Raw genomic sequence first — 19954 nt, forward strand, 5'->3', positions numbered from 1 at the left:
GTTCGTCATTGTTGATCATCTTCACGTGAAGTGCCGAAAGAGCCCCACTATAGTTACCGGCCCGGCGTTCTATCCCCGCTCAATATGGTGTCCTGCCTGCCTGCTAAGCACCCGAGGGGGGCTCCGCTCATGGATCGGCCCGCCCCCGAGCATCGGGATTCAACTCCATATCCGGCCTGCATTTTGTACGTATGTGTACATTACTGTATGGTAGATTTCAGTCTACACTATGAGATCGTGAAATCTATATGCTGTTACTGGTCTATTTGACCTCCTTCTAGGCAGTCTTCTCCCCATTTTTCGCCTTCTTCCCACTCTTGGGCTTTTCCTTCTCTTTCTGCTTCCCCTTCTTAATCGTGTTTACCAAAGCTTCAATCTCCTCAACGCGTTCCTGTTCCTTTTTCTCCTCCTCCATCTCCATTTCTCGTTTCTTTGCCCTTGCCCGCTTTGCAGCCGCATCCTTCTCCTTCTCCTCAATCAGCTTATCGCTTGATTCCCACAGCTTTTTCGCAATGGCTTCGTCGTCCACATCCTTCCGTGCGCAGTCGACCACCATGCACTCCTTGACCACCTTTCCACCCTTGTCGCGAACGAGACTGCCTTCCATGACCGCCCACAGGATAGACTGCGCGCCCATCCTTGCGCTCTTGAGGAAAAGCCAGGAAAAGACGTAAAGAAAGAGGTATACGATGAGACCCCATACGGTACCTCTAGTAAGCCACCGACGCATGCCAGGCGTTCTCGAGTATCCAGGATCCACCAAAAAGACGCGCGCATTCATCGGAAGCTCATCGGGCCTCTTGTATGCGTCCAGATGCTTCTGATAGGCTTTGCCAAACACCATCATGGCCATCTTACTCCGCGCGTATGCCTTGCCGGGGGACCAGTCCTTCTTATCCAAAGCTTTATCCAACGACGGCGAGCGGATGTAGGCGGAGCATGTCGGGATAATGATGCGCACGTCGCGGTCGAACGGTTGCGCGCGGATCGCGGGACTGAGGATGCCCAGCAGATGGAAGTTGGAGAGGAAATTAACCTGCCAGGTGCTCTCCACCCCATCCGGTGTCTCAGTCCTCGCCTTTCCGGGCGGTGTGAGGGTCGATCCGCAGAGGATGATGGTGTCGAGGCGGCGTGGAGGAGCGTTGTCAACCCATTTTGTCGCAAATTTTCGGACGCTGTGCAGGGAACGTAGATCGACTTGTTCGGCGTAAATAAGCTGGTTGTTGGTGCGCTCGCGCATGTCGTCGATGAAGTCGACGAGAAAGGCGTCGTTATGTTCGTGGTGTGTGAGGAGGATGATTTGGGCGCCTCGCTTGGCAAGCTCGTAGACCGTAGCGGCGCCGATTCCTGATGTGCCGCCGGTGATCATGACAACGCGACCGTGCATGTTCCGTTCAGCCGTACATGTCGCGCCACTGGCGTAGATCTTTGTGACCGCGATGGCTCCGAGAGCGCTGCCGGCCTTGGTAAGAGTCCACGGCCCGGGTAGCCATGATGGCCACCCGTCCATGAGAACGCTGGCGAGGAAGGGAATTGGCATTATGCGGGATGGGTTTCGAAGGGATCGTTGGTGCTTCCAGTAATGTTACAGGGTCATTCTGCGAATCCTGAGATGTTGTTGCTGTTGTTGTTGTTGTTGGTGGTGCAAAAGCAAAGAACGCTTATGAAAGAGGACAACAAGCTCGAGAAAGGAGGAGCTACCTCTATCGCAATTGGCTACAGGCCCAACTGGCCAGAAGTTTTGGCTCCAACCACAGCAGCTCAAACAAGGTTACGTCAGGGTTTCAGGGGCTATAATTAGCGACCCAGTCCATCAAAACCGACCGAAGTCCGGATGGAGGAATGGGTCCAACATGGACCACAACGGGACCAGGAACCGAAACAGAGCCGCATCGACGGCAGGCATCAGGCCCCACTAACCACACCTCAAGCGCAGGCATCAAGGTTCTCCCGTGATTGCCCCATCAATTCCTACCAAGGTACTACCGACCTCTACTTCACCACTTGACGGTCCACTGAGCCTTTACGTCAATTCACGAACCCATTAACACAGCTTACCCATCTCTCCTCCACCGTCAATTGCAGAACATCAACACAGACTCATCCAAGAAAAAGCTCTGCGCATGTACCCACAAACAATGGGTTCCTCAGACAGGCGAGCCGTCAAGGTTACAGACGACGATGATGCAGAAGACGTCCCCCTCCACCACCTTCGCCCCTTCGGCACCGGGTTATACAAACAACAGATAAAATTCGTCCCCGCCTCCGATGGCGACCTAGACTCGACCAGTTTGACAACGACCAAGTCCAGCAAGCCAAAACTTGACGTAGCTGGTCTTTACCTGAATATGGTTCTCGCCAATAAGGACAAAAACAAAGACAACGAGAAACAAAATGAAAATCAATCAACAGTGACGGATATTACCACCACCTTCACCACCACCAGCACCTCAGACACAATCCAAGCCACTACACTGCCAACAGAGCAGCCACCAATAGTAATACCACAACAGGAAATCTGCCAGATCTGTAGCCTCCCCTACGCACCAAATCCAGAATCCAAAGCTATCCACGAACAGTCCTTTGCGCATCAATCCCGCCTCCCACACTCCCACCCTCCCTCAGCCCTCGACCGTTCACGGATGGGGCTCAAACACCTGACAAGCCACGGCTGGGACCCAGACTCCCGCCAAGGTCTCGGGTCCGCGGCACAGGGAATCCAGTTCCCCATAAAGGGCAAGAAGAAAGATGATCACTTGGGGCTTGGGGTAGAGGTGCCTAAGAATGGGCAGCTACTTGTGCCAAAGAAGAAGGAAAAGTTGTTGGATGCGAAAAAGGTTCGGAAGATGGCCGAGGTGGAGAAGAAGAAAGCGGAAAGGATACGAAAGGAGTTGTGGGGGAGAGGACCTGATCTGGAGAGGTATTTGGGGAAGGGGGGCTAATGGGTAAGAAAGTGGTTGAGGGTCTATATGATTTATTGGCAATCTGAATGAGCGTCATATCACGAAGTCATTGAGCTAATCTCGCGGTAGTCGATGTTAGCGGCAGCTGGAGGGAGAATCTTGACTTTATTCAAGGGGATTCGTATGTTAACCCCGAAGAGGGCGAATAAGTTCAAGAAGAACGACGGATCAAAAGGATCAGCGCACAGTAATACGCACGTTTGATCACCTAAAGCCAGGGCAATGTCAAACCGGGAACCATGGGACGGGAATCAGTTTCCCAACATCAACGTCAACTTGCCTATTTGATCTGTGATACAGCCGAGTGACTCCCTAGATTAATCTTCCTTGGTCCTTTTTTTTCCTTAATCGTCCCTTTTGCATATTTGCTACCAGGTGGAACGTGTTAACAACCCTCTCTTAAATGCGAGCAACCTCTGAAACGAACCCATTAACTAATGAAGCACAGACACCCCAGAGCAAAATAGAAGATCAGAAGGGGGAAAACCGCCAACCCAACGCGGTTCTTGACAACGCCGCTTCCACTGAGAATGCTTATACCTGCCGCAAAGGACCAGCCTACAAGCACCAGGTACACCGGAATCCGGGCGACCCAGTACAGCGAGAGAGCGGAGAGCATGGCAGCCAGGACGAGAGGGAAAAGGGTGTATCCGATGATACAGACGCTTTGGGCGAAAGAGCTGTTGTTGGAACCAAAACTGTTAGCATGGCCACATATCATCTCATCAATTATGTAGCTTTGTCAGCTACAACAAGCCGCAAGAAAACATAAGACACTCACATATTCCCACCCAACAACTTGATCTGCGCCGTCACCACCGCCTCACCAATCCACACCATTGCAAACACACCGCTAAACACAATCTCCCTCTGCTGCTCCCTGCTCCTAAAGCTCAGCAGAGTACTCAGCAACAGACAGAAGATCAACGGGCCCCAAAGATCCCAGTCCCTCAATCCAGGACTCATATTCCCCTGCTGCAGCAGAGACTCGGGGTCCATCACTCTGCTCGCCAAGCCCGTCAACTCCTCCCTGGCGCCCGACAGGCCGGCGTTCCGGATGTTGGCGTAGGCGCCCCGCAGGCCGTCTTCGGACTCGAGCATGGTGCCGCCGAAGAGGTAGCGCGGATACAGCACCTCGCGCATCTTGGACCACACGGCGAGCAGATCACGGCGGAGCGTCTCCCAGACCGTCTCGTCGATGGTGTTGTTGGGCGCACGACGGTCCTCGCCGGGAATGCGGGAGGTCCAGGCTGATTGGGTGTTCCCTCCGGAAGAGGACGAGCCGATGCCGCCGGCGGCGGCGGCGGAGGAGGACGAAGAGCCGATGGTGCCGGTTAAGGGTGCGCGGGAGGAGGAGGGGGCAAGAGGATCGTCGAAGTCGTTTAGGTCGGCTTTGTTTGGGAAATATCTGTGTCAGCAATTGTCTCGTTGTTGTCGAGTGGGGTGGAAGGTGTATGTCTACGTGGACGAACGACAGAGATGTAACTGCGAGAAACTCAAAGGAGTCAGTAGAGCTTACCATCGTCAGGATCTATCAGATCATCGTCGTCCAACATTGGTTGCTGACGGTGGTAGTCTTTACCACCCAGTGAGGCCATCTTTGTGTGGTCGTGCGTGAATGCGGCCAGGCGAGTCGTTGGTTTGTGACAGTATGTAAGCTTCCCTGTTTGGGTAGGCAGGATTCTCGGACGCAATCAAGGTTGGCCCCTTTCAGTCGGTCAGTGTTCGGTCGATTGGGATGTCAAGAACCTATTCCCAGTCGGGCAGGATACAGTGCCAGAGGTGTTCGTGATTAATGGTGGTGGTCTGCCTGCCTAGTTAGGAGCTGTTGTGTGGAAAGCTCCGTCAGAGAAGCTTCAATGTTCTTGGGGGGGGGGGGGGGGGGGCCGATTGGATTGGACGGGCCACGTCCCCATGTTCAGCACGGCGGACGACCCCTTCCCCCACGGGTCAAGGCGCTGACGTTTGATGCTGCTACAGGGCAGTGCTCCAAAGTGGCCCGAGTTCTACTGGGTATCACCCCAGGGTTAGGGTTTATGAGTGCTCAAACATCATTCAACCCAAGCCTTCCACCTTCATCAGACTTCCTAACACAATGTCTTGTAAAGTTCTGATATCATTTTTTCTCATTTGCATCCTTTCTCTAAGCTGCCTCGTAAAAGATAGCTGATAATGGGTGGTATGCTTTACAACACTTTCGCCGTCACCTCGCCGTGCATATTGATACATTCCAGACACTCCTCGCCCCTGTTCCACGGCGTCTAAATGTAGCTGAAACGATAATAACAGCAAGTATCCTCCATCTTCTTTTCAATATCCCTGTTTGGACTTTGTAAGCCATCATGGTTCGAAACATGCATCATATGGTAAAAACTCGTCTATCCTTTTCCTTCCCCGACAATCTAACAGACATGCAGCCATTGGCTTAATGATGACCACCCTCCGACCCACTCGTCGCTGGAGCTGGAGACGTGCCCGTCGTCGGGAATGCCTCATGGAGCTCCTGAGGGTTCGGGTAGTGAGCTGCTGCCACGCCGATGGCCACATACACGATCACGCACAACATACCCTCCAGGTAGTTAGTCTTCTGGTCCCTCAAGAAGTTTCCGACTGTCAAAATGGCGAGGATCAGCATAGCTAGGTCGAACAGCTCAAAGTTGAACCCCATGGGCTTGTTCATTCCCCAGCCGACAATCACCACGAGAGGGCCGTTGAAAAGGGCCGTCTGTAGCGTTGAGCCCAGTACCGTCGATAGGGCGATATTCATCTGGTTGTCGTACGCTTCGTCTACGGCCGTCAAGTGCTCTGCGGCCTTTTCGACGAGTGGAATCATGATCAACCCGAGAAAGGCATCGGAGACACCGCGTTCCTCAACTAGAAAGTGGATTCTGTCGACGAGCATGATGGCAATGATCGTAACAAGGGCGACGCCCACGGCCAAGGCGATGATGGACTCGATTAGAGTGAGGCGATGACTCTGAAGCTCTTTATGCTTGTCGTCATCACGCTCGGCGTCGGCCTCGAAGATAGCGTCGTAGATACCGTGGTGGGTGCGCATCTGGAAGAAGACGTACACGAGATAGGCGATGATGAGCAAGACAGCGGTGCTACGCGAAATTTCGAGCGTTTTGCGTTCGAGTTCTCTTGTGTCTAAGCGGCCATGAAGGGCGTTATAGAAGGCTGTAGGAACGGCTAGGCCGAATCCACTGTGGCAGAAGAAACAGTGAGTACTTGCGCCTGCTAGACACGGAGCTCTAATGTGATGGACGTGGGAACTTACGCAGTGAGCAACAAGCCGCTACCGGCTTCACTGACAATTTCGCTAAAGTGCGTCTCCTCGCGCTTGAAACCAGCAGCAACGAAGCAGAAGCCCAGGCAGAGCAGCATCGTAGCAAGGATTGAACCTAGGATCGCAGCCCTAATAACCTGGGTGTAGTCCACTGATGAGGTGGGGCTATACCGTTTTATCAGGACTATAAACAGAATAATCTCGACCAGCGACCCGAAGCTATCGACCGCAGCCAGTTAGCAACGTTACATAACCATGTCCCCAGCGGAAGGAGGAAGAAAATACTCACGTCGTCTCGGCTAACACACCAAACACATGCGGCACCTTCTTGGCCAAATTCTGTCCCGCAAACCCAACCAAGTTCGCACAAGGCACCATAGCAATATACGCCAATATGAATATCGCCAGATCTTGATGAGGGGCGGCGTATCTGAGGGCGATGGCAGCGGGCACCACGGGCCATAGCACGTTGACCATGCGAGACGCCAGCGAGGACGAGCGGAACACGATGCGGAAAAAATGCCACGGGTGGATGCCGGTTCGTCCACTTTCGCCGCCTGCGCGAACAGGGAACCACGATTTTGGGGCCGGTGGGTGGTGGTGGTGGTGAGAGCCATGGCCGTGGCCTTCTGTTCCGATGGGATCAGAGTGGAGAGGAAGCTGTTGAGGTCCTCGGCTGGAAGAGGAGCCGCGCGGGACGCCTCCAGAGTTGGCGTTTCTCTCGTCCAAGATACGTTCGGCGGCGCGCTTTTCTCGCGCCGCTGCATGGTAGGGCGATGTCATGGTGTGTTTTGGTTGCTGTCTAAGCTAGGTATGTTGTGAGTGATATGAGTGAAGATTTGTAGTTGTAGACAGCGGAGGTAGGTGGCTTCCCGGTAGCGCGCCTCCTGTACCAGAGATGTTTGTTTGCAGTTGCTCGTCTCGACGAGCAGTGACCCCCCAAGATACAGCGTCCTTTATTCAAGACGGACAAAATGATGGATTTCAGCAAGGACGACTTGTAAACAGAGGTGGGGAAGAGAGATGGAAAAAAGAGCCCAATCGGCAAGCCACTAGGTGAAGGCGGTCAGCACTGGATTAGGTAGGTAGGCGTCACAACCCGACCAAAGTTCAGGTGGAGCAGTAAGCTTGTAAGACAAAAAACCACGGCTATGTATGAGGCGAGACAGGCGGGAACTCTTTAGTAGGAAGATGCATGGAGAAAACAGGACAGTAGCGAGTTTGTAAGACGAAGAATGAGGACGAGGAAGAGTGTCAAGACGTGATATTTATGAGCATCCACGTCGGTCTCACTCATTGATCGCAGGACTCACAAGAAGCATACATATCTGATAATTGGACCAGATGACGCTCACAACCCCACGGGAAGAAAAGAGAGAGAGAGAGCTGAAGTCAACCCACGCTCATCCTCCCCATTTGCGCATGGTCCGTCGCTGTTAGAAAACCGTTTATCATGGGTCTAGGCTCGAGGTTCGATGCAGGAGCCACCCTGCTCTTCTCACACCAGGGGGACCCCTAGAGGCAGCCAAGCGCCAAGAATCCGTTTGTGCTGGCTTCCCTTTGGCGAGCGTGGCTCGTCGGCGTCGAGTTTCAGGCCAGACTGTGGGGGTTTGACTGGGGCTTTTGGGGTGGACGGAGTTCGGACTGGAGGGCTGGGAGACCCAGTTGCAGATGAGGATCCAGACGAGTGCAATCCCATTCGCCCAGCCTTCCATGCGCTAGCTTCAAGTGTGACATCTTCTCTCTTGTTGATGTTCTTCGGCAAATCGGAAGATGGGTTTCGAGTGCCGAAAAGCTTAGGTATCGAAGCCTGTGATGTGTAACTGTACACTATACTTGACGGATACGAGGAAGCTAATGGATAGGCAGAAACACCATGGCATAATCGGCGGCAGTCGTTGTGCACAGATCTCCGCTAAATAAACATCGCGGTGGATCCTCTTTACCAAGTGTACGCTACACTACACTAAATCTAGTGTAGAGCCCTCGGCCCCAGCTTGTTAAGACGAGGTTGATCGCTGCACAGCCCATATCCGTAGCATTCGCTGAGTAAACACCATCCAAACACAAAAGCAACAACAAATGATGGAACCACTCTATGTGCAAAACACGTCAAAGCAGTCATTATGTGCCAAGGCGGGTCCCATATATGTACAGTCCGATGCTGGTTTGTTTGTTAGCTTAGTATATTAGACACTTTTGGTAGTACAATATAGATGGTGTATTAGACGAAATCTATGTCGAATAGTCCTAAAGGTTACACCTACAAATTCCAAGGCATTAACTAGATTTGATCTGGCATTTGAATGTTAGAGATGGCGTATCTATAGTAGCATTATGTATAAGTTAGCCATGAAAACGCATAGGAAAGTTGACACGGGGTCTCGAACTAATAAACAAACCAGTACTGGACTGTACATATCACTTTGGCAGTGCCATGGCGGGTGGCTTTTTTTGGGCTGCACAAAAGTCGTCAGCCAAGCTTCCTTGAAAGCTTGTTCGTTCGTTTTCGTGCAACGTTTTGGCGTGGGACGGTCCCAGGAAGGCATACCCTTGCTTCATGGCGATGCCCTCATTTCAAGGACTAACCATCACCTGCATGAGTTTGGAGAAACGTTGTGCTTGGAAAAAGTAAACATAAGTAACAAGGACCCCATGGGGAAGATGAAAACATTTCTCGGGTAAGCCGAGATCTATAGTTACATACTTCAACCGGGAATTCCAAACAAGACGACTTCTTAAAGCATACAGTTTACATTACATACCTACTCAATGTATTCTCATCACATCGTCAGTCATGAACCATCTACCTCCTCTTCCTCATCATCCTGCTCATCATTGACCTGAATCTCAATCTCCTCCCCCGCAAGCCCAATAATCTTGACCGTCTTCCTGTTCCGCGGCGGCACCGGTTTCGCCAAAACCACCGTCTCCACGCCCGCCGGACTGGTCTCCTCCGGCCCCATTGGCAAGCTCTCCACATCAATCGCCTCATCCAACAAGCTCTTGAGAATCACCTCAGCTCCCGCCTTGCTGATAACCGAATTAGCCTCCTTGCAGAGGTCCGAGCACACGCACTCGATGCAACCCTCGCGGCACTGACATGCCAACACCCGACCGAGCGCCTTCCTCAGTAATGTGTCGATAAACTCGAACGCCTTGATGTTGATGCCCGACCCGCCTGCGCCCCCCTTTGCGTCGTAGAAGGTCAGTCGAGCCGGCCGTTTCCGCTGCGTCTCCCGCCTGGCAAACTCTTTGAGGTGGTTCTTGCACTCGGTGCGCACGTCGCCCGGCATGCTCATGACGAAGTTGGGCATGAGGCTCATGATGGCGTGCTGGGCGGCGTGGATGGCTCCGCCAACGTGAAGGCGCCGCGACGTAAGGATTGCGAGTGAAGATTTCGGGACGTCGAGCCAGGTGCCCTTACTGTAGCGGATAACGGGCGGGTTGTCAACTTGGATGGCGTCAAGCACTCGGTTCATTCTATCGACTTTGAAGTAGCCGAAGACAACCTGGGTGATTCTGATGACCCCATGATAGGCGAGGGATTTCGATCCTTTGATGCGCCGGATGGCTTCTGTCTCCACCGGGTCAATGTCCGTGTAATCCCGCTGCTGAGTGGTCCACTCCACCTTGACCTTCTCGACTCGCGCCATCTTATTGTCGGGGTTGAAGTCCCGTACGAGGTAGGTGTTACCTTGGTGTAGGAATATGGCTCCGTCGTAGATAGTGAAGGTTGCTCGGGATGCCTCCAACTCCTCTAGGACAACGTTTCGGTTGTTCGTGACGTCGACGATGGCGAAATGGTCTTCTTCGATATCGCGTATGGATACAAACTGTGACGGCCGAGGTCGGAACTTATCATGGCAGTGGTAAAAGCCCCGATCACCCTTGAGCAGCCGCTCTTCGCAAACCGTTGCTAGATCGTCACCAAAGTATTTGGAATCCTTAGCCGGTAGGATGGGCATTTCGTGTGCCGCGCATTGAATGTGGCCCTCCTTGACCAACATGTTCTCCATGTCTATACTAAGCTCACAGTTCGGTTTTGTGAAGAGTTCATCCGGATTTTGCATATAATACTGGTCGGTTGCGAAACTGTCCCCAATTAGGACCGACAGAGAGTCTCTATTTCGCCGGCCAGCTCTCCCACTCTGCTGTCTGAGGTTCGCTATTGTGTACGGAAACCCCCAAGTTATGACACAATCTAGATTTCCGATGTCAATGCCAATTTCAAGAGCGGTGGTCGCCACGATACCCATGAGCTTGCCCTCAAACATTTCAGTTTCTATACGGCGCCTGTCCTGGGCAGTGTAACCGCCTCGGTACCCCATGACTCGAGACATGCACTCGGAGCGGCCTCTGTGCTCCAGTTCTTGTTTGATTGCATTGACCAGTTTTTCGCAGTGTTCGCGTACGCGACAGAATGCGATGACACGAACACCGCGGAGGATGAGCTCGCAGAACAGGCGGGAACACTCCAACTTGGCATTACCACGTCCGCTGGACGGATCTCCAGGGTCTTTGTACGGAGTGTTCCAGCAGAGGAACTCCTTGCGACCCGACGGAGAGCCGTTGAAGTCAATGAGTTTGACGTCTTCAACGCCGAAGATGGTAGTGAAATGCTCCTTTGGGTTGGCCACGGTTGCTGAACACGAGATGAAGAGTACGTGCGTATTTCCCAACGCTGCGAGGATTCGGCGCAGTCGTCTCATGATGAAGGCAACATGTGAACCCATTAGGCCGTTGTAATAGTGCAGTTCATCCACTATCAGAGTGAATAATAGTCAGCAAAGGGTTCCCATTTCCGCAGCCGGCTGAGCATATGAACGCTAGGCCTCACTCACCAACAACATATTTCAGGTTTTGCAGAAACGACCTCCACCTTTCCTCCTGGGGTAAGATCGTAATATGCAGCATATCAGGATTCGTGAATATGATGCGTGCATCATCGCGGATGATGTTTCTGTCATGCATTGGCGTATCGCCGTCAAATGTTTCAACGATCATCTCTTCCAGTCCAGGCATAAAGCTCATGACTTCCTTCAGGCTCCGCTTCTGGTCTTGCGCAAGCGCCTTAGTTGGGAAGATGTACATGGCTCGCGTATTCCGGTCCTGCTCAAGGGCATGTATGACAGGCAATTGGTAGATGAGGGACTTTCCCGAGCTGGTGGACGTGGACACTACCACATGACGTCCGTCGTGCAAAGCGTTTATGGCATCGGCTTGATGTGCATAGAACTGAGTAATTCCCTTGGTGTTGTAAAGCGCATTAACCAGATCTTGGCTGAGTAGAAAATTCAGATAGCCGTAAACAGGTTCCTGAGATTCAAATACTCTATGGCCATCAGGTATTATCTGACCCGTGTACCAGGGACTATCCTTCAGCTCCTGTACTATCTCCGGAATACCTTTCCTCTCCTTCGGGATGCTTGCGGGCAAGGTGCTGGGTTTTGTCTGGGGGGTTGACGCTCTGGGTGTTGAGGGCCTGGGAACGAAGGGTTCGGACTCGCTTCTGAGTGCCATTTCCGGATCTAGACTTTCTGCAGCACAGCGGTTCAAGAAAATGTTGACTGCATTGGCGAACTTGGTGTTCCTCTTTTCTATTAGTGCCGTCATTTGCTTCTGACTATACACAGGCATTTTGACATGCTCATGTCGAAGCCTGCGAGTCGGCTTAGTCGGGACTCCTGTTTTCTTGTCCTGGACTTGCCTCTTGAGATCTTCATCAATGAACTCAAAGTAGAGGACTTCCCGTCCAGATTTTGACTCTTGCTCCTCTTCACCGGTATGGTCCGGGCCAGCATCACCTAGTCCTTCCAAGCCGGTCATACCGCCAACAGATGCGTCAGGCACAAAGGACTGAGATGACTTCCCAGCATACCTTCCTGTCTTGAAGGTCTCGTCCTTTTCGGCACCCCTCACATCCAGCTGTAGCATTAGCTCATCGACATAGGCAAACTGAATGCTCTCCGGACGCAAAGCTACAATAGCGGCTACATCCTCAATCGTTAATGAGCGCTTTGTGTGCGACTCAACCGTGGACCGTATCGTCTCAAACGTTGTCGCCAGATGCTTTCGGGTGGAGCAAAAGGTGTAGACGAGGTTCAAAGCCCTGTGCGTCTTCTCGAGTTCCTTGAACCACGCCGGCCATTCGATTTCGCTTTCGGCAATGGTAGGCTCGGAAACAAGCTTGGGGGGGCGACCTCGCCGCTTCTTTGGCCCCGTTGTTGCTGGGCCACAACTACCGGAACTCTCCTGGGAGTCGCAGCTAGGATTTCCGGCGAAAGCGGCATCGTGCCCCGGCTCCGTCGACGCTTCGGGTTCGGTGGACAGGCGTTTGCGCTTAAGCCCTTTCAGTGGATCAGTAGTAGCATTGGCGCTATGGTGGCTGGAAGCCATGGTTTTCGTGGTTGAGTGGCAAGGGGGGCTTTAATGCGTTCCACCTCTGTCAGTTAAAACCGTTCGATGGCATTAAGCTGGACGTGCCGACTGTCGCCGGGATTCGTGTTCCTGTGGAAAAGGCAGCGAAGACGAGACCAGAACAGTCATGTTCACGAGGGAGTCGCGTTGTGGCAACTGCAACTGCCGTGTGCTTGCCAACTGCCGTGCGCTTGCCAAGTGCCGTTTGCTTGTCATTGAAGATCACTGCATTTGTTTCCTCTGATGACAGCACGTGCCTCGTCCGCTATCAAACGGTTCAATGTCTTTTAGGGTTAGGGTTGAAGATTATCAAATCCGTCATGCCTTCCAAGATGCTCATCGCGAGGAGCATGCCTCTTTCACCCACTTTTTATCATCCTCACGACATCCAATCGCAATCAGACGCTGATACCCATGACATCTCATTGGCCAATTCCGGGGCAAACTATGATTTTTCGGATTGAAAACCAGAAACGGAAATCGTGAGCCGGCAGCGAGCGGGCAAGCCGCAACCAACTTCCGTCGATTGCAACATTGGCGGGGATGGGGGCTGGGAGAAAGTTCCTGCCTCGGCTTCGAGAACCTTTCTCTTCTCGGACCTTCCCCGCCACTGGTCATCTGTAGTGTATGTATTCTGGTGAACAGCAACTTTGGTGAACGCAGATTTGATAGAGGCAGTCGCACAGCTCCGGGGGCACAACTTTTACTATCAGCATACCTCTATGCAATGTTCGCGGCATCTTCGCTGCTGTGCTTGCCTACATTTTGAATAGCTTAGCGAGCCTACTTGAAAACATCATGCTGCACAATCAACCAAGGGAAAGGAAAGGGCGCTCTCTTGCAAAAGAACCTTCAAGGGCATCGAACCGACCCGGATTCTCGCCTCGAAACGAAAGGCCCAGTGGAAATGGTCCGGTCTGTGCCTCCCACCCATGTTTTCTCTTGGTCTGCTACCACCTAAAATCCCTGATCTTGCGGCTGTAGATGGAGACGGCAAATAGCCTCCTGCAGGCTACCCGTTACTGGACTAACCTGTTCTTCGGGTGAATTGATTGTGCGCATCATGTTGTTACACGATACATACACGCCATCACAAGCCTGCTGGGTCGTGAATGTATATAACTCCTCGGTGTCTCGCCGTTACTTGGGGTTCGACCATGTTGATGAGTGACAAGTGAAAGTCCAGCTTCAGCTCTTCCATATCAAACTCGCCAAGAGCTCCCAGGTCCTCTCCAGCCTCTTTTCTTCACTATGTTGTTCTCCATGCTCACGGCCGGCGCCTTTTTGGCTGCCTCTGCCTCTGCTTCTGTTACTGCTAAGCCCGTCAAGAAGCCCTTTGACTTTCTTGTGACCTTTGGCGACAGCTATACGGACAACGGCCGTTTGAATTACTACATCGGCAATGGAGGCAACCCTCCTCCGGCCGGTCAGCTTCACGGCGAGATCAACGTAACCGCCAGCGGTGGTTTGACGTGGAACCAGTATGCCAGTCGTCAAGTTGGGGCCAAGCTTCTTGATTATGCTGTTAGGTACATATACCCTCCCCCCGCCCGGTAGGAAATACCATAGAGTTCTGTTATAATTAACTTTGAGAAGCGGTGCGACCTGCTCCAACAAGATCATCTCGCGGTACTTCAGCGCCATTAACCGGGACTTCCCAGCTGTCTTGGATGACGAGATCCCTTCTTTCGTCGCCGATACTGCATACAGGTCCATCTTCCCCGACAGGACCGCCGACAACACCGTCTACGCCCTTTGGATCGGAACCAACGATCTCGGTGGCGATGCCTTCCTGACCGAGAACCAGCACCCCGGCAAGACCCTGACTGACTTTTCCGAGTGCATCTGGACCGTTTTTGACACCATCTACAAGTCTGGCGGACGTAAGTTTGTGCTGCTAAACGTCGCGCCTCTACACCTGGCGCCTCTATACGCCACCATTGAAAACGGCGGATTCTCTGGCCCAAGCCAGTTTTGGGCCGGCAAGTCCCAGTACAACGTCACGGAGAGGAGTGAGAAGATCAAGGAGTACAGCACTACCCTCAATACCGTCTTGAGCTATGGCGCTGCGGTCAACACCAAGCTCAAGTCGCGCTGGCCCAAGGCAACCTTTGATCTCTTTGACGTCCACAGCCTCTTGACTGACATCCACGAGGATCCTGCTGCGTATCTGGATGCTCCTCACAATAGCACCGGATACTTCCACCACTGCCCAGCTTCCGGTAGCAACTGCGTTGACCAGACGAGCCTTGGCCCGTTGACCGGTTTCATGTGGTATGACGAGCTGCACCCTTCCACCAAGACCGGTATGTTTTGACCTTTTTCTTGAGTTTATCTTTCTAGCTTGCCATCACCCTGTTGCTGTGATATGGGAGTTGAAGCATGTGAGTATCGCTGACCAGGAAATGCCAGATTCTGTCATTGCAAAGCACTTCCTCGATGTTGTTGCTGGGCAGTCCAAGTATGGCACTCGCTACCAGGGTTAAGCCGTACAAGTCGAAGACCGTGGGGATGAGGGTAGAGATAGGAAAATGAAGAAAAGTTACAAACAATCAGATAATTGCTGTTGAACTTCTCCTTATTGGTTGCGCAAGGTTGAATGTGCTTTACGATCGCTGTCTGCACTGCATCTTATGATGATGAAAACACATTACATACGGCGGAACGGGCTTTGTCTGCACATCTGTGCATACAGTCCGATGCTGGTTGGTCTGTTAGCTCGGTACACTAGGCATATCTACTATACTCTGTCTACTAGACGAAATTGATCCCGAATAGTCCCAAACGTCGCAATGGCTGTGTACAAATTACAATGAAGGCATTGACAAGAATTGATGTGGCATATTCAATATCAGAAACAGCCTTTCTAAGGTAAGATCACGCATTAGTTAACTGATGAAAACGTATAGGAAGGTTGACGCAAGGTCTCGAGCTAACAAACAAACCAGTACTGGACTGTACAAAGACCAGCGAATGGTACCTCTATGGCCATGCATTTCCTTCAACCCCCACTTTTGGATCCCAGTCGCTTCCGGTAAATCCACCCCACTTGAAAAATGCGCTTCCCAAAGGAGCTAGCGCCTCGGTGGCTCCCACTTTTCGCCCTCATTTGCATTCGGGCCACATTGTGGCATTTTCCGCACGACGTCGGCGCAGAGTCGAGTCGCTTTGCCAAATCCTCGCTCGTTCTTCCAACTTGCCAGCAATTATCTGTTAGCAATCGCCGCCCGCCTGTACAGCATTACATACGCATTACATACGGAAACTCTACACACATTACCGCTCAGGCTCAGACTCCAGCTAACAGATTGTCCCTCGGCCCGGTCCCGTCCAGTATCCATCACTCGTCTCAATCGCCGTTGGCTCCCGTCACTCCAGGATACCTTTCTGCTGCACAGCCTGCACACCCCCTTCTACACTACACTACATACATCTCAGACTGTGGCCCTCACCTCGGCCCAGGGTTCCGGTCGGTGCCCCCCCCTCAGGCCCAGCTTTCCAGGACTGCCCTTCATCTTACCCCATCACTCTAACCCCCTCATCCATCCCGTCCCTAGGTTAGGTAGGGCTGGATGGGTTGCGAGACAGACCCTGCGTCATTCTGTCTTATCTACTTCATACATACTTCGGGCTCGTTATCGGCATCCCCCCTGCTGCTGTTGGGAAAGTTGTGTCCATCTCAGTCTTATCACTTTGTTGGCTGTCTGCACTCCCAGTTCCCGGTACTAAACTCTACCCTGTACTGCATCCCTCTCGTTGCCGGGTGCCACCTGTCTGGACCCAAGATCCATCAAAGACCGACGACTTTCCAGACGTTGCCCCGGATAGTTCTGTTTCTACCTACACCCCTCCCCTTATTGTACCTCTTAGGGCTGGTACTACAGGTACCCTCCTTGTACATCCCAACTTCCTTCCTGACCTCCACCTTCTATCAAAGAGCAGCATACCGCTTGGGCGTCTGACAGTCAGGTGCACCTGTATACCTCCCCAGGACACAATATCCAAGGTTACCCTCACTCTCACACGTATAAGACGTGCTGCGGTGGTAGACAAGAGTGTGCGTGGTGTGTGGTGGGTGAGACCTGCTGAGGCGACTCGAAAACAGGAACCACCAATATCGGCCATCATTAGGGTTTCATCCCAGGTCGAGACTGGTTTGAAGCAATCCGACACATCCTTGGCGGCTTCAAACGGAAGCCCGGGTTCCATCCCATCCTCAAACGTGCCTGGCAAGTGGAAGCAGGTACCTACAACCTACAGGCATCTAAAGCACTGTACGGGCATTACCTGGTTCCTTTGCAACAGGTGCTGCGTTAGGCTTGGGTTCAGGTTGTCGATTGATGGCCTTACCCCTTCCCCACATCTCCATTGGCAGCCGCAAGACATCCCTGATCGAGGTGATCCACGCCCACCTCAGCACGCACGACGTTTCTGTTGTCCGTCCATCGCGTCGTCGCTCCCTTGGCGCTCCAGTTGATCCGTCAACGATACATCACAAGCCATGTACCAGCCCCAATACGGCTACAACCCCAATCCCGCCGCTGGTGCGGGAGCTGGTAATTCAGCTCCTCAGGCACCTCACTTGCAGCCCAGTCCCAGTCGCGGGCCGTCCCCGAGCCAGCAGCAGCATCACCAGCAGATGGTGTATAACAGCCAGCAGCAGCAGCCCGGGCAGCAACACCACCCAGGCCAGCAGCAACCGCAGCAGCAGCAGCAGTTCCACATGGGCTCCCAAGCCGGCAGCAGTCACTTCCCAGCTGCTGCTGCTCCGAGCCCAGGAATGATGGGAACAGGTGCTGGTCCTGCAGGAATGATGCAGAATTCCGCCATGCCGCACACCATGGCTACCACCAATGGTCAGAGTAAGCTTTAACCTTTCCCTCGCGCGCCTTGTTTATCTTTCCACCCACCCCTTGACCCTGCCTGCCTGGCCTCCTGGACCTCATGCCTATGTATCATCGTCCCACACTCCCCTCCTCCTTTGGGCCTTCCGCAGCTACTGTTAGAGTTTGTTGCCCCGGTCTTGTTTCTCACTGTATTGGATTGTACCTTTTCTTTGTTTCACGTGCCGGCAAGTTTGCGTCTTACTGCCCACCCGGCGTCTCACGGGTCCTGCCGCGCTTCATCCCAGCTGTTCAAGTTCGTCCTGCGTCCCTCGATGCCTTTCTCCGATTCGTCCCCCTTGGACCCTTTCCCCATTGATTATCAGTCGAGTACCTACCACTACCCATCTTAGCTACGTAGCTGTCCGTATATTTTGGACATGAAAAGGCTGACCGAGTTTGCGGATCAACAGTGGCGTTCCAAGCGCCTTACACAAGCGCGCCGTATGTGGCAGCCGTGCCATCACCTGTGGCACCTCAGCCGCACCTTCCAGCTAACTATATGATGTCTGCTTCTATGCCCCATTATCCAATGAATGCTGCCTTGTCCCAGCAACAGCCAATGATGCAACGCATACATCCCTCTCAGCAGAATGCTGCCAACATGTCCGCATCAACACCCCAGCGCTCCTCCAACCCTGCCTCTCAGGGCACCCCAAACAACGCGATGCCCTCCCAGCAGCCAGGTACTTATTCCACGGCCCAAGGTCAAGGAGGCTCTGCAAATCACACACCAACTACCACCCAGCCTCAAAGTGGCTCGGCCGGAGGCACACCTCAAACACCGACGTTCCCTTCTACCGGAGGACAAGGTCAGGTCAATGGGACGCCGATACACTCAGCTCCTCCAAGTCCAGCTACGAGATCGCGTGAAACGGAAAGGTTCGCCGTTTTATTGGAAATCAATCATGAGCTCCTGTACGAACTAGCCTGTCTCCACATTAGCCGGCTAGAGATTAAGAGAGAAAAGGAGTTGGCTGGTGAATCGGGTGAACAGCAGCAGAATGGTGGTATGAGCCTCTCCGAGGAGGAGAAATTGACAGAGCAGGATTATCAACAGTGAGTGGCAACCACGACGAAATGATCAGGAGTTTCGAACTGAACGACTAATCTCGTGTTATAGGTGCTTGGTCAGGGCCAGAACCAACATGGGATTTATGGGCTCGCTATCACAGCCGGGCAAACAACCCAACGTACACCCGTATCCGGCATATCTGACACCCCCACCCTTACACTTGAATCTCAGGATAAGAGTAGCACAGAACACATCTGCTGAGGACAGCGCGGGTGATGCGCCACCTGACCCGAACACTGATCGCGCGGAAAGACATGAAATCATGACGGATCTCTACAAGAAGCTCCAGTCACTCTATCCGGGCGTTGATTATAAAAATGAGCCTCTCTGGAGGGCAGGCACGAACCCTTTAACAGGACCATCGGGTCTTTCCGGACCTGGGTCAATGCCGGGAGGTAACCCTGATCAGCTATCGCAGCAGCAGCAGCACCAGCAGCAGCAAGGCCAGCAAGGCCAGCAACAGCAAGGACAGCAGCAAAATTTGCAACAGCAACCTGGCCAACAGCAACAACAGCCCGGGCAGCAACTAAATTATCAGCAAATGATGATGCTGAAGCAGCAACAATACCGTGAACAGATGCACCAAAAGCAGCTACAAATCCAACAGCAAATCCAACAGCAGCAGCAGAATGGCCAGCTAGCTGGCGGTGGTGTAGGGTCGAACCACGGAAGTCCGGCTCCAAGCGGACAGCTGCTACAACAAGGCATGAAGACGCCGCAGATGACGCCGCAGATGTCCAACGCCATCCCTCCCGGGATGGCGACACAGCATCAGCAGCCTCAAGGTCAACAAAGCCAACAAGATACGCAGCAATCGCAGCCCGGCACATCGGGACCGCCATGAGAACTTTGCTAGAAGTCATCCCCGTTAGTTGCCATGAAAGTGAACGAGAGGAAAATCAGAGGCACGTCATATTGAGCTTGTATAACGGTGGACTTTTAGGAGTTTTGGGAGATCGCAGGGCTGAATGTTTGGGTATGTCCTAGAAGAAGACGAGAACAAAAACGAAAAGGTGGGACGTTTGGATTAACGTGACGGGATAGCCGGAATAGAATGAGGCGCGGAGTCTCACACCTTCTTCATGTTAGAAAGAAAAGCCATATATATGTGTTGTGCTTCTGATGGCTAGAGATCGTGCCTAGTTTCGGTTTTCTTGGTGACTCATGGTCACCTTTCCCTATAGCGGAATAGACGGTGGGTTTTTGCGTTACTTTGGCTTTCTGGTAAGTGTAAGACTACTGAAATGCACAAGGTAGACAACAACTTATATAGTCGTAAGGCACATCCATCCACACCATACCCGCATCAAGGGCACCATAACCT

At 52.7% G+C, this 19954-nt stretch overlaps 7 protein-coding genes across 7 annotated transcripts; 3 read left to right on the forward strand and 4 right to left on the reverse strand.

The window, feature by feature from the left end:
* Window positions 1-158: 158 nt before the first annotated feature.
* Window positions 159-1744, reverse strand: B0T23DRAFT_386778 (uncharacterized protein). Its single transcript, XM_062837647.1, has one exon. The coding sequence runs from the start codon at window positions 1538-1540 to the stop codon at window positions 278-280; it is 1263 nt and encodes a 420-aa protein (XP_062689966.1). The 5' UTR covers window positions 1541-1744; the 3' UTR covers window positions 159-277.
* Window positions 1745-2138: 394 nt separating this feature from the next.
* On the forward strand, window positions 2139-2942 carry B0T23DRAFT_322776 (uncharacterized protein; the record flags this gene model as incomplete). The annotated part of the gene is made up of 2 exons (XM_062835324.1): window positions 2139-2411; window positions 2487-2942. 2 exons carry the CDS (start codon window positions 2139-2141, stop codon window positions 2940-2942), a joined length of 729 nt encoding a protein of 242 aa, XP_062689967.1.
* A 225-nt stretch (window positions 2943-3167) lies between these two features.
* On the reverse strand, window positions 3168-4831 carry B0T23DRAFT_215906 (uncharacterized protein). Its single transcript, XM_062833640.1, has 3 exons — window positions 4483-4831; window positions 3745-4354; window positions 3168-3643 (listed from the first exon to the last, which is right to left on the reverse strand). The coding sequence occupies exons 1-3, from the start codon at window positions 4559-4561 to the stop codon at window positions 3394-3396; spliced, it is 939 nt and encodes a 312-aa protein (XP_062689968.1). The 5' UTR covers window positions 4562-4831; the 3' UTR covers window positions 3168-3393.
* A 557-nt stretch (window positions 4832-5388) lies between these two features.
* On the reverse strand, window positions 5389-7035 carry B0T23DRAFT_431472 (uncharacterized protein; the record flags this gene model as incomplete). The annotated part of the gene is made up of 3 exons (XM_062840324.1): window positions 5389-6169; window positions 6244-6471; window positions 6542-7035. The coding sequence occupies 3 exons, from the start codon at window positions 7033-7035 to the stop codon at window positions 5389-5391; spliced, it is 1503 nt and encodes a 500-aa protein (XP_062689969.1).
* A 1839-nt stretch (window positions 7036-8874) lies between these two features.
* B0T23DRAFT_386782 (P-loop containing nucleoside triphosphate hydrolase protein) lies at window positions 8875-12981 on the reverse strand. The gene is made up of 2 exons (XM_062837648.1): window positions 11097-12981; window positions 8875-11017 (listed from the first exon to the last, which is right to left on the reverse strand). The coding sequence occupies exons 1-2, from the start codon at window positions 12649-12651 to the stop codon at window positions 9048-9050; spliced, it is 3525 nt and encodes a 1174-aa protein (XP_062689970.1). The 5' UTR covers window positions 12652-12981; the 3' UTR covers window positions 8875-9047.
* Window positions 12982-13699: 718 nt separating this feature from the next.
* B0T23DRAFT_386784 (GDSL lipase/esterase) lies at window positions 13700-15632 on the forward strand. The gene is given in 4 exon segments (XM_062837649.1): window positions 13700-14201; window positions 14269-14978; window positions 15085-15440; window positions 15454-15632. 3 exon segments carry the CDS (start codon window positions 13924-13926, stop codon window positions 15156-15158), a joined length of 1062 nt encoding a protein of 353 aa, XP_062689971.1. The 5' UTR covers window positions 13700-13923; the 3' UTR covers window positions 15159-15440; window positions 15454-15632.
* A 1879-nt stretch (window positions 15633-17511) lies between these two features.
* Window positions 17512-19954, forward strand: B0T23DRAFT_386788 (uncharacterized protein). The gene is made up of 3 exons (XM_062837650.1): window positions 17512-17811; window positions 17969-18614; window positions 18679-19954. Coding segments are annotated over exons 1-3 (1443 nt in total). The 5' UTR covers window positions 17512-17810; the 3' UTR covers window positions 19475-19954.

The sequence above is a fragment of the Neurospora hispaniola genome, assembly GCF_033458365.1.
Source record: "Neurospora hispaniola strain FGSC 10403 chromosome Unknown B0T23scaffold_7, whole genome shotgun sequence".
NCBI lineage: Eukaryota > Fungi > Ascomycota > Sordariomycetes > Sordariales > Sordariaceae > Neurospora > Neurospora hispaniola.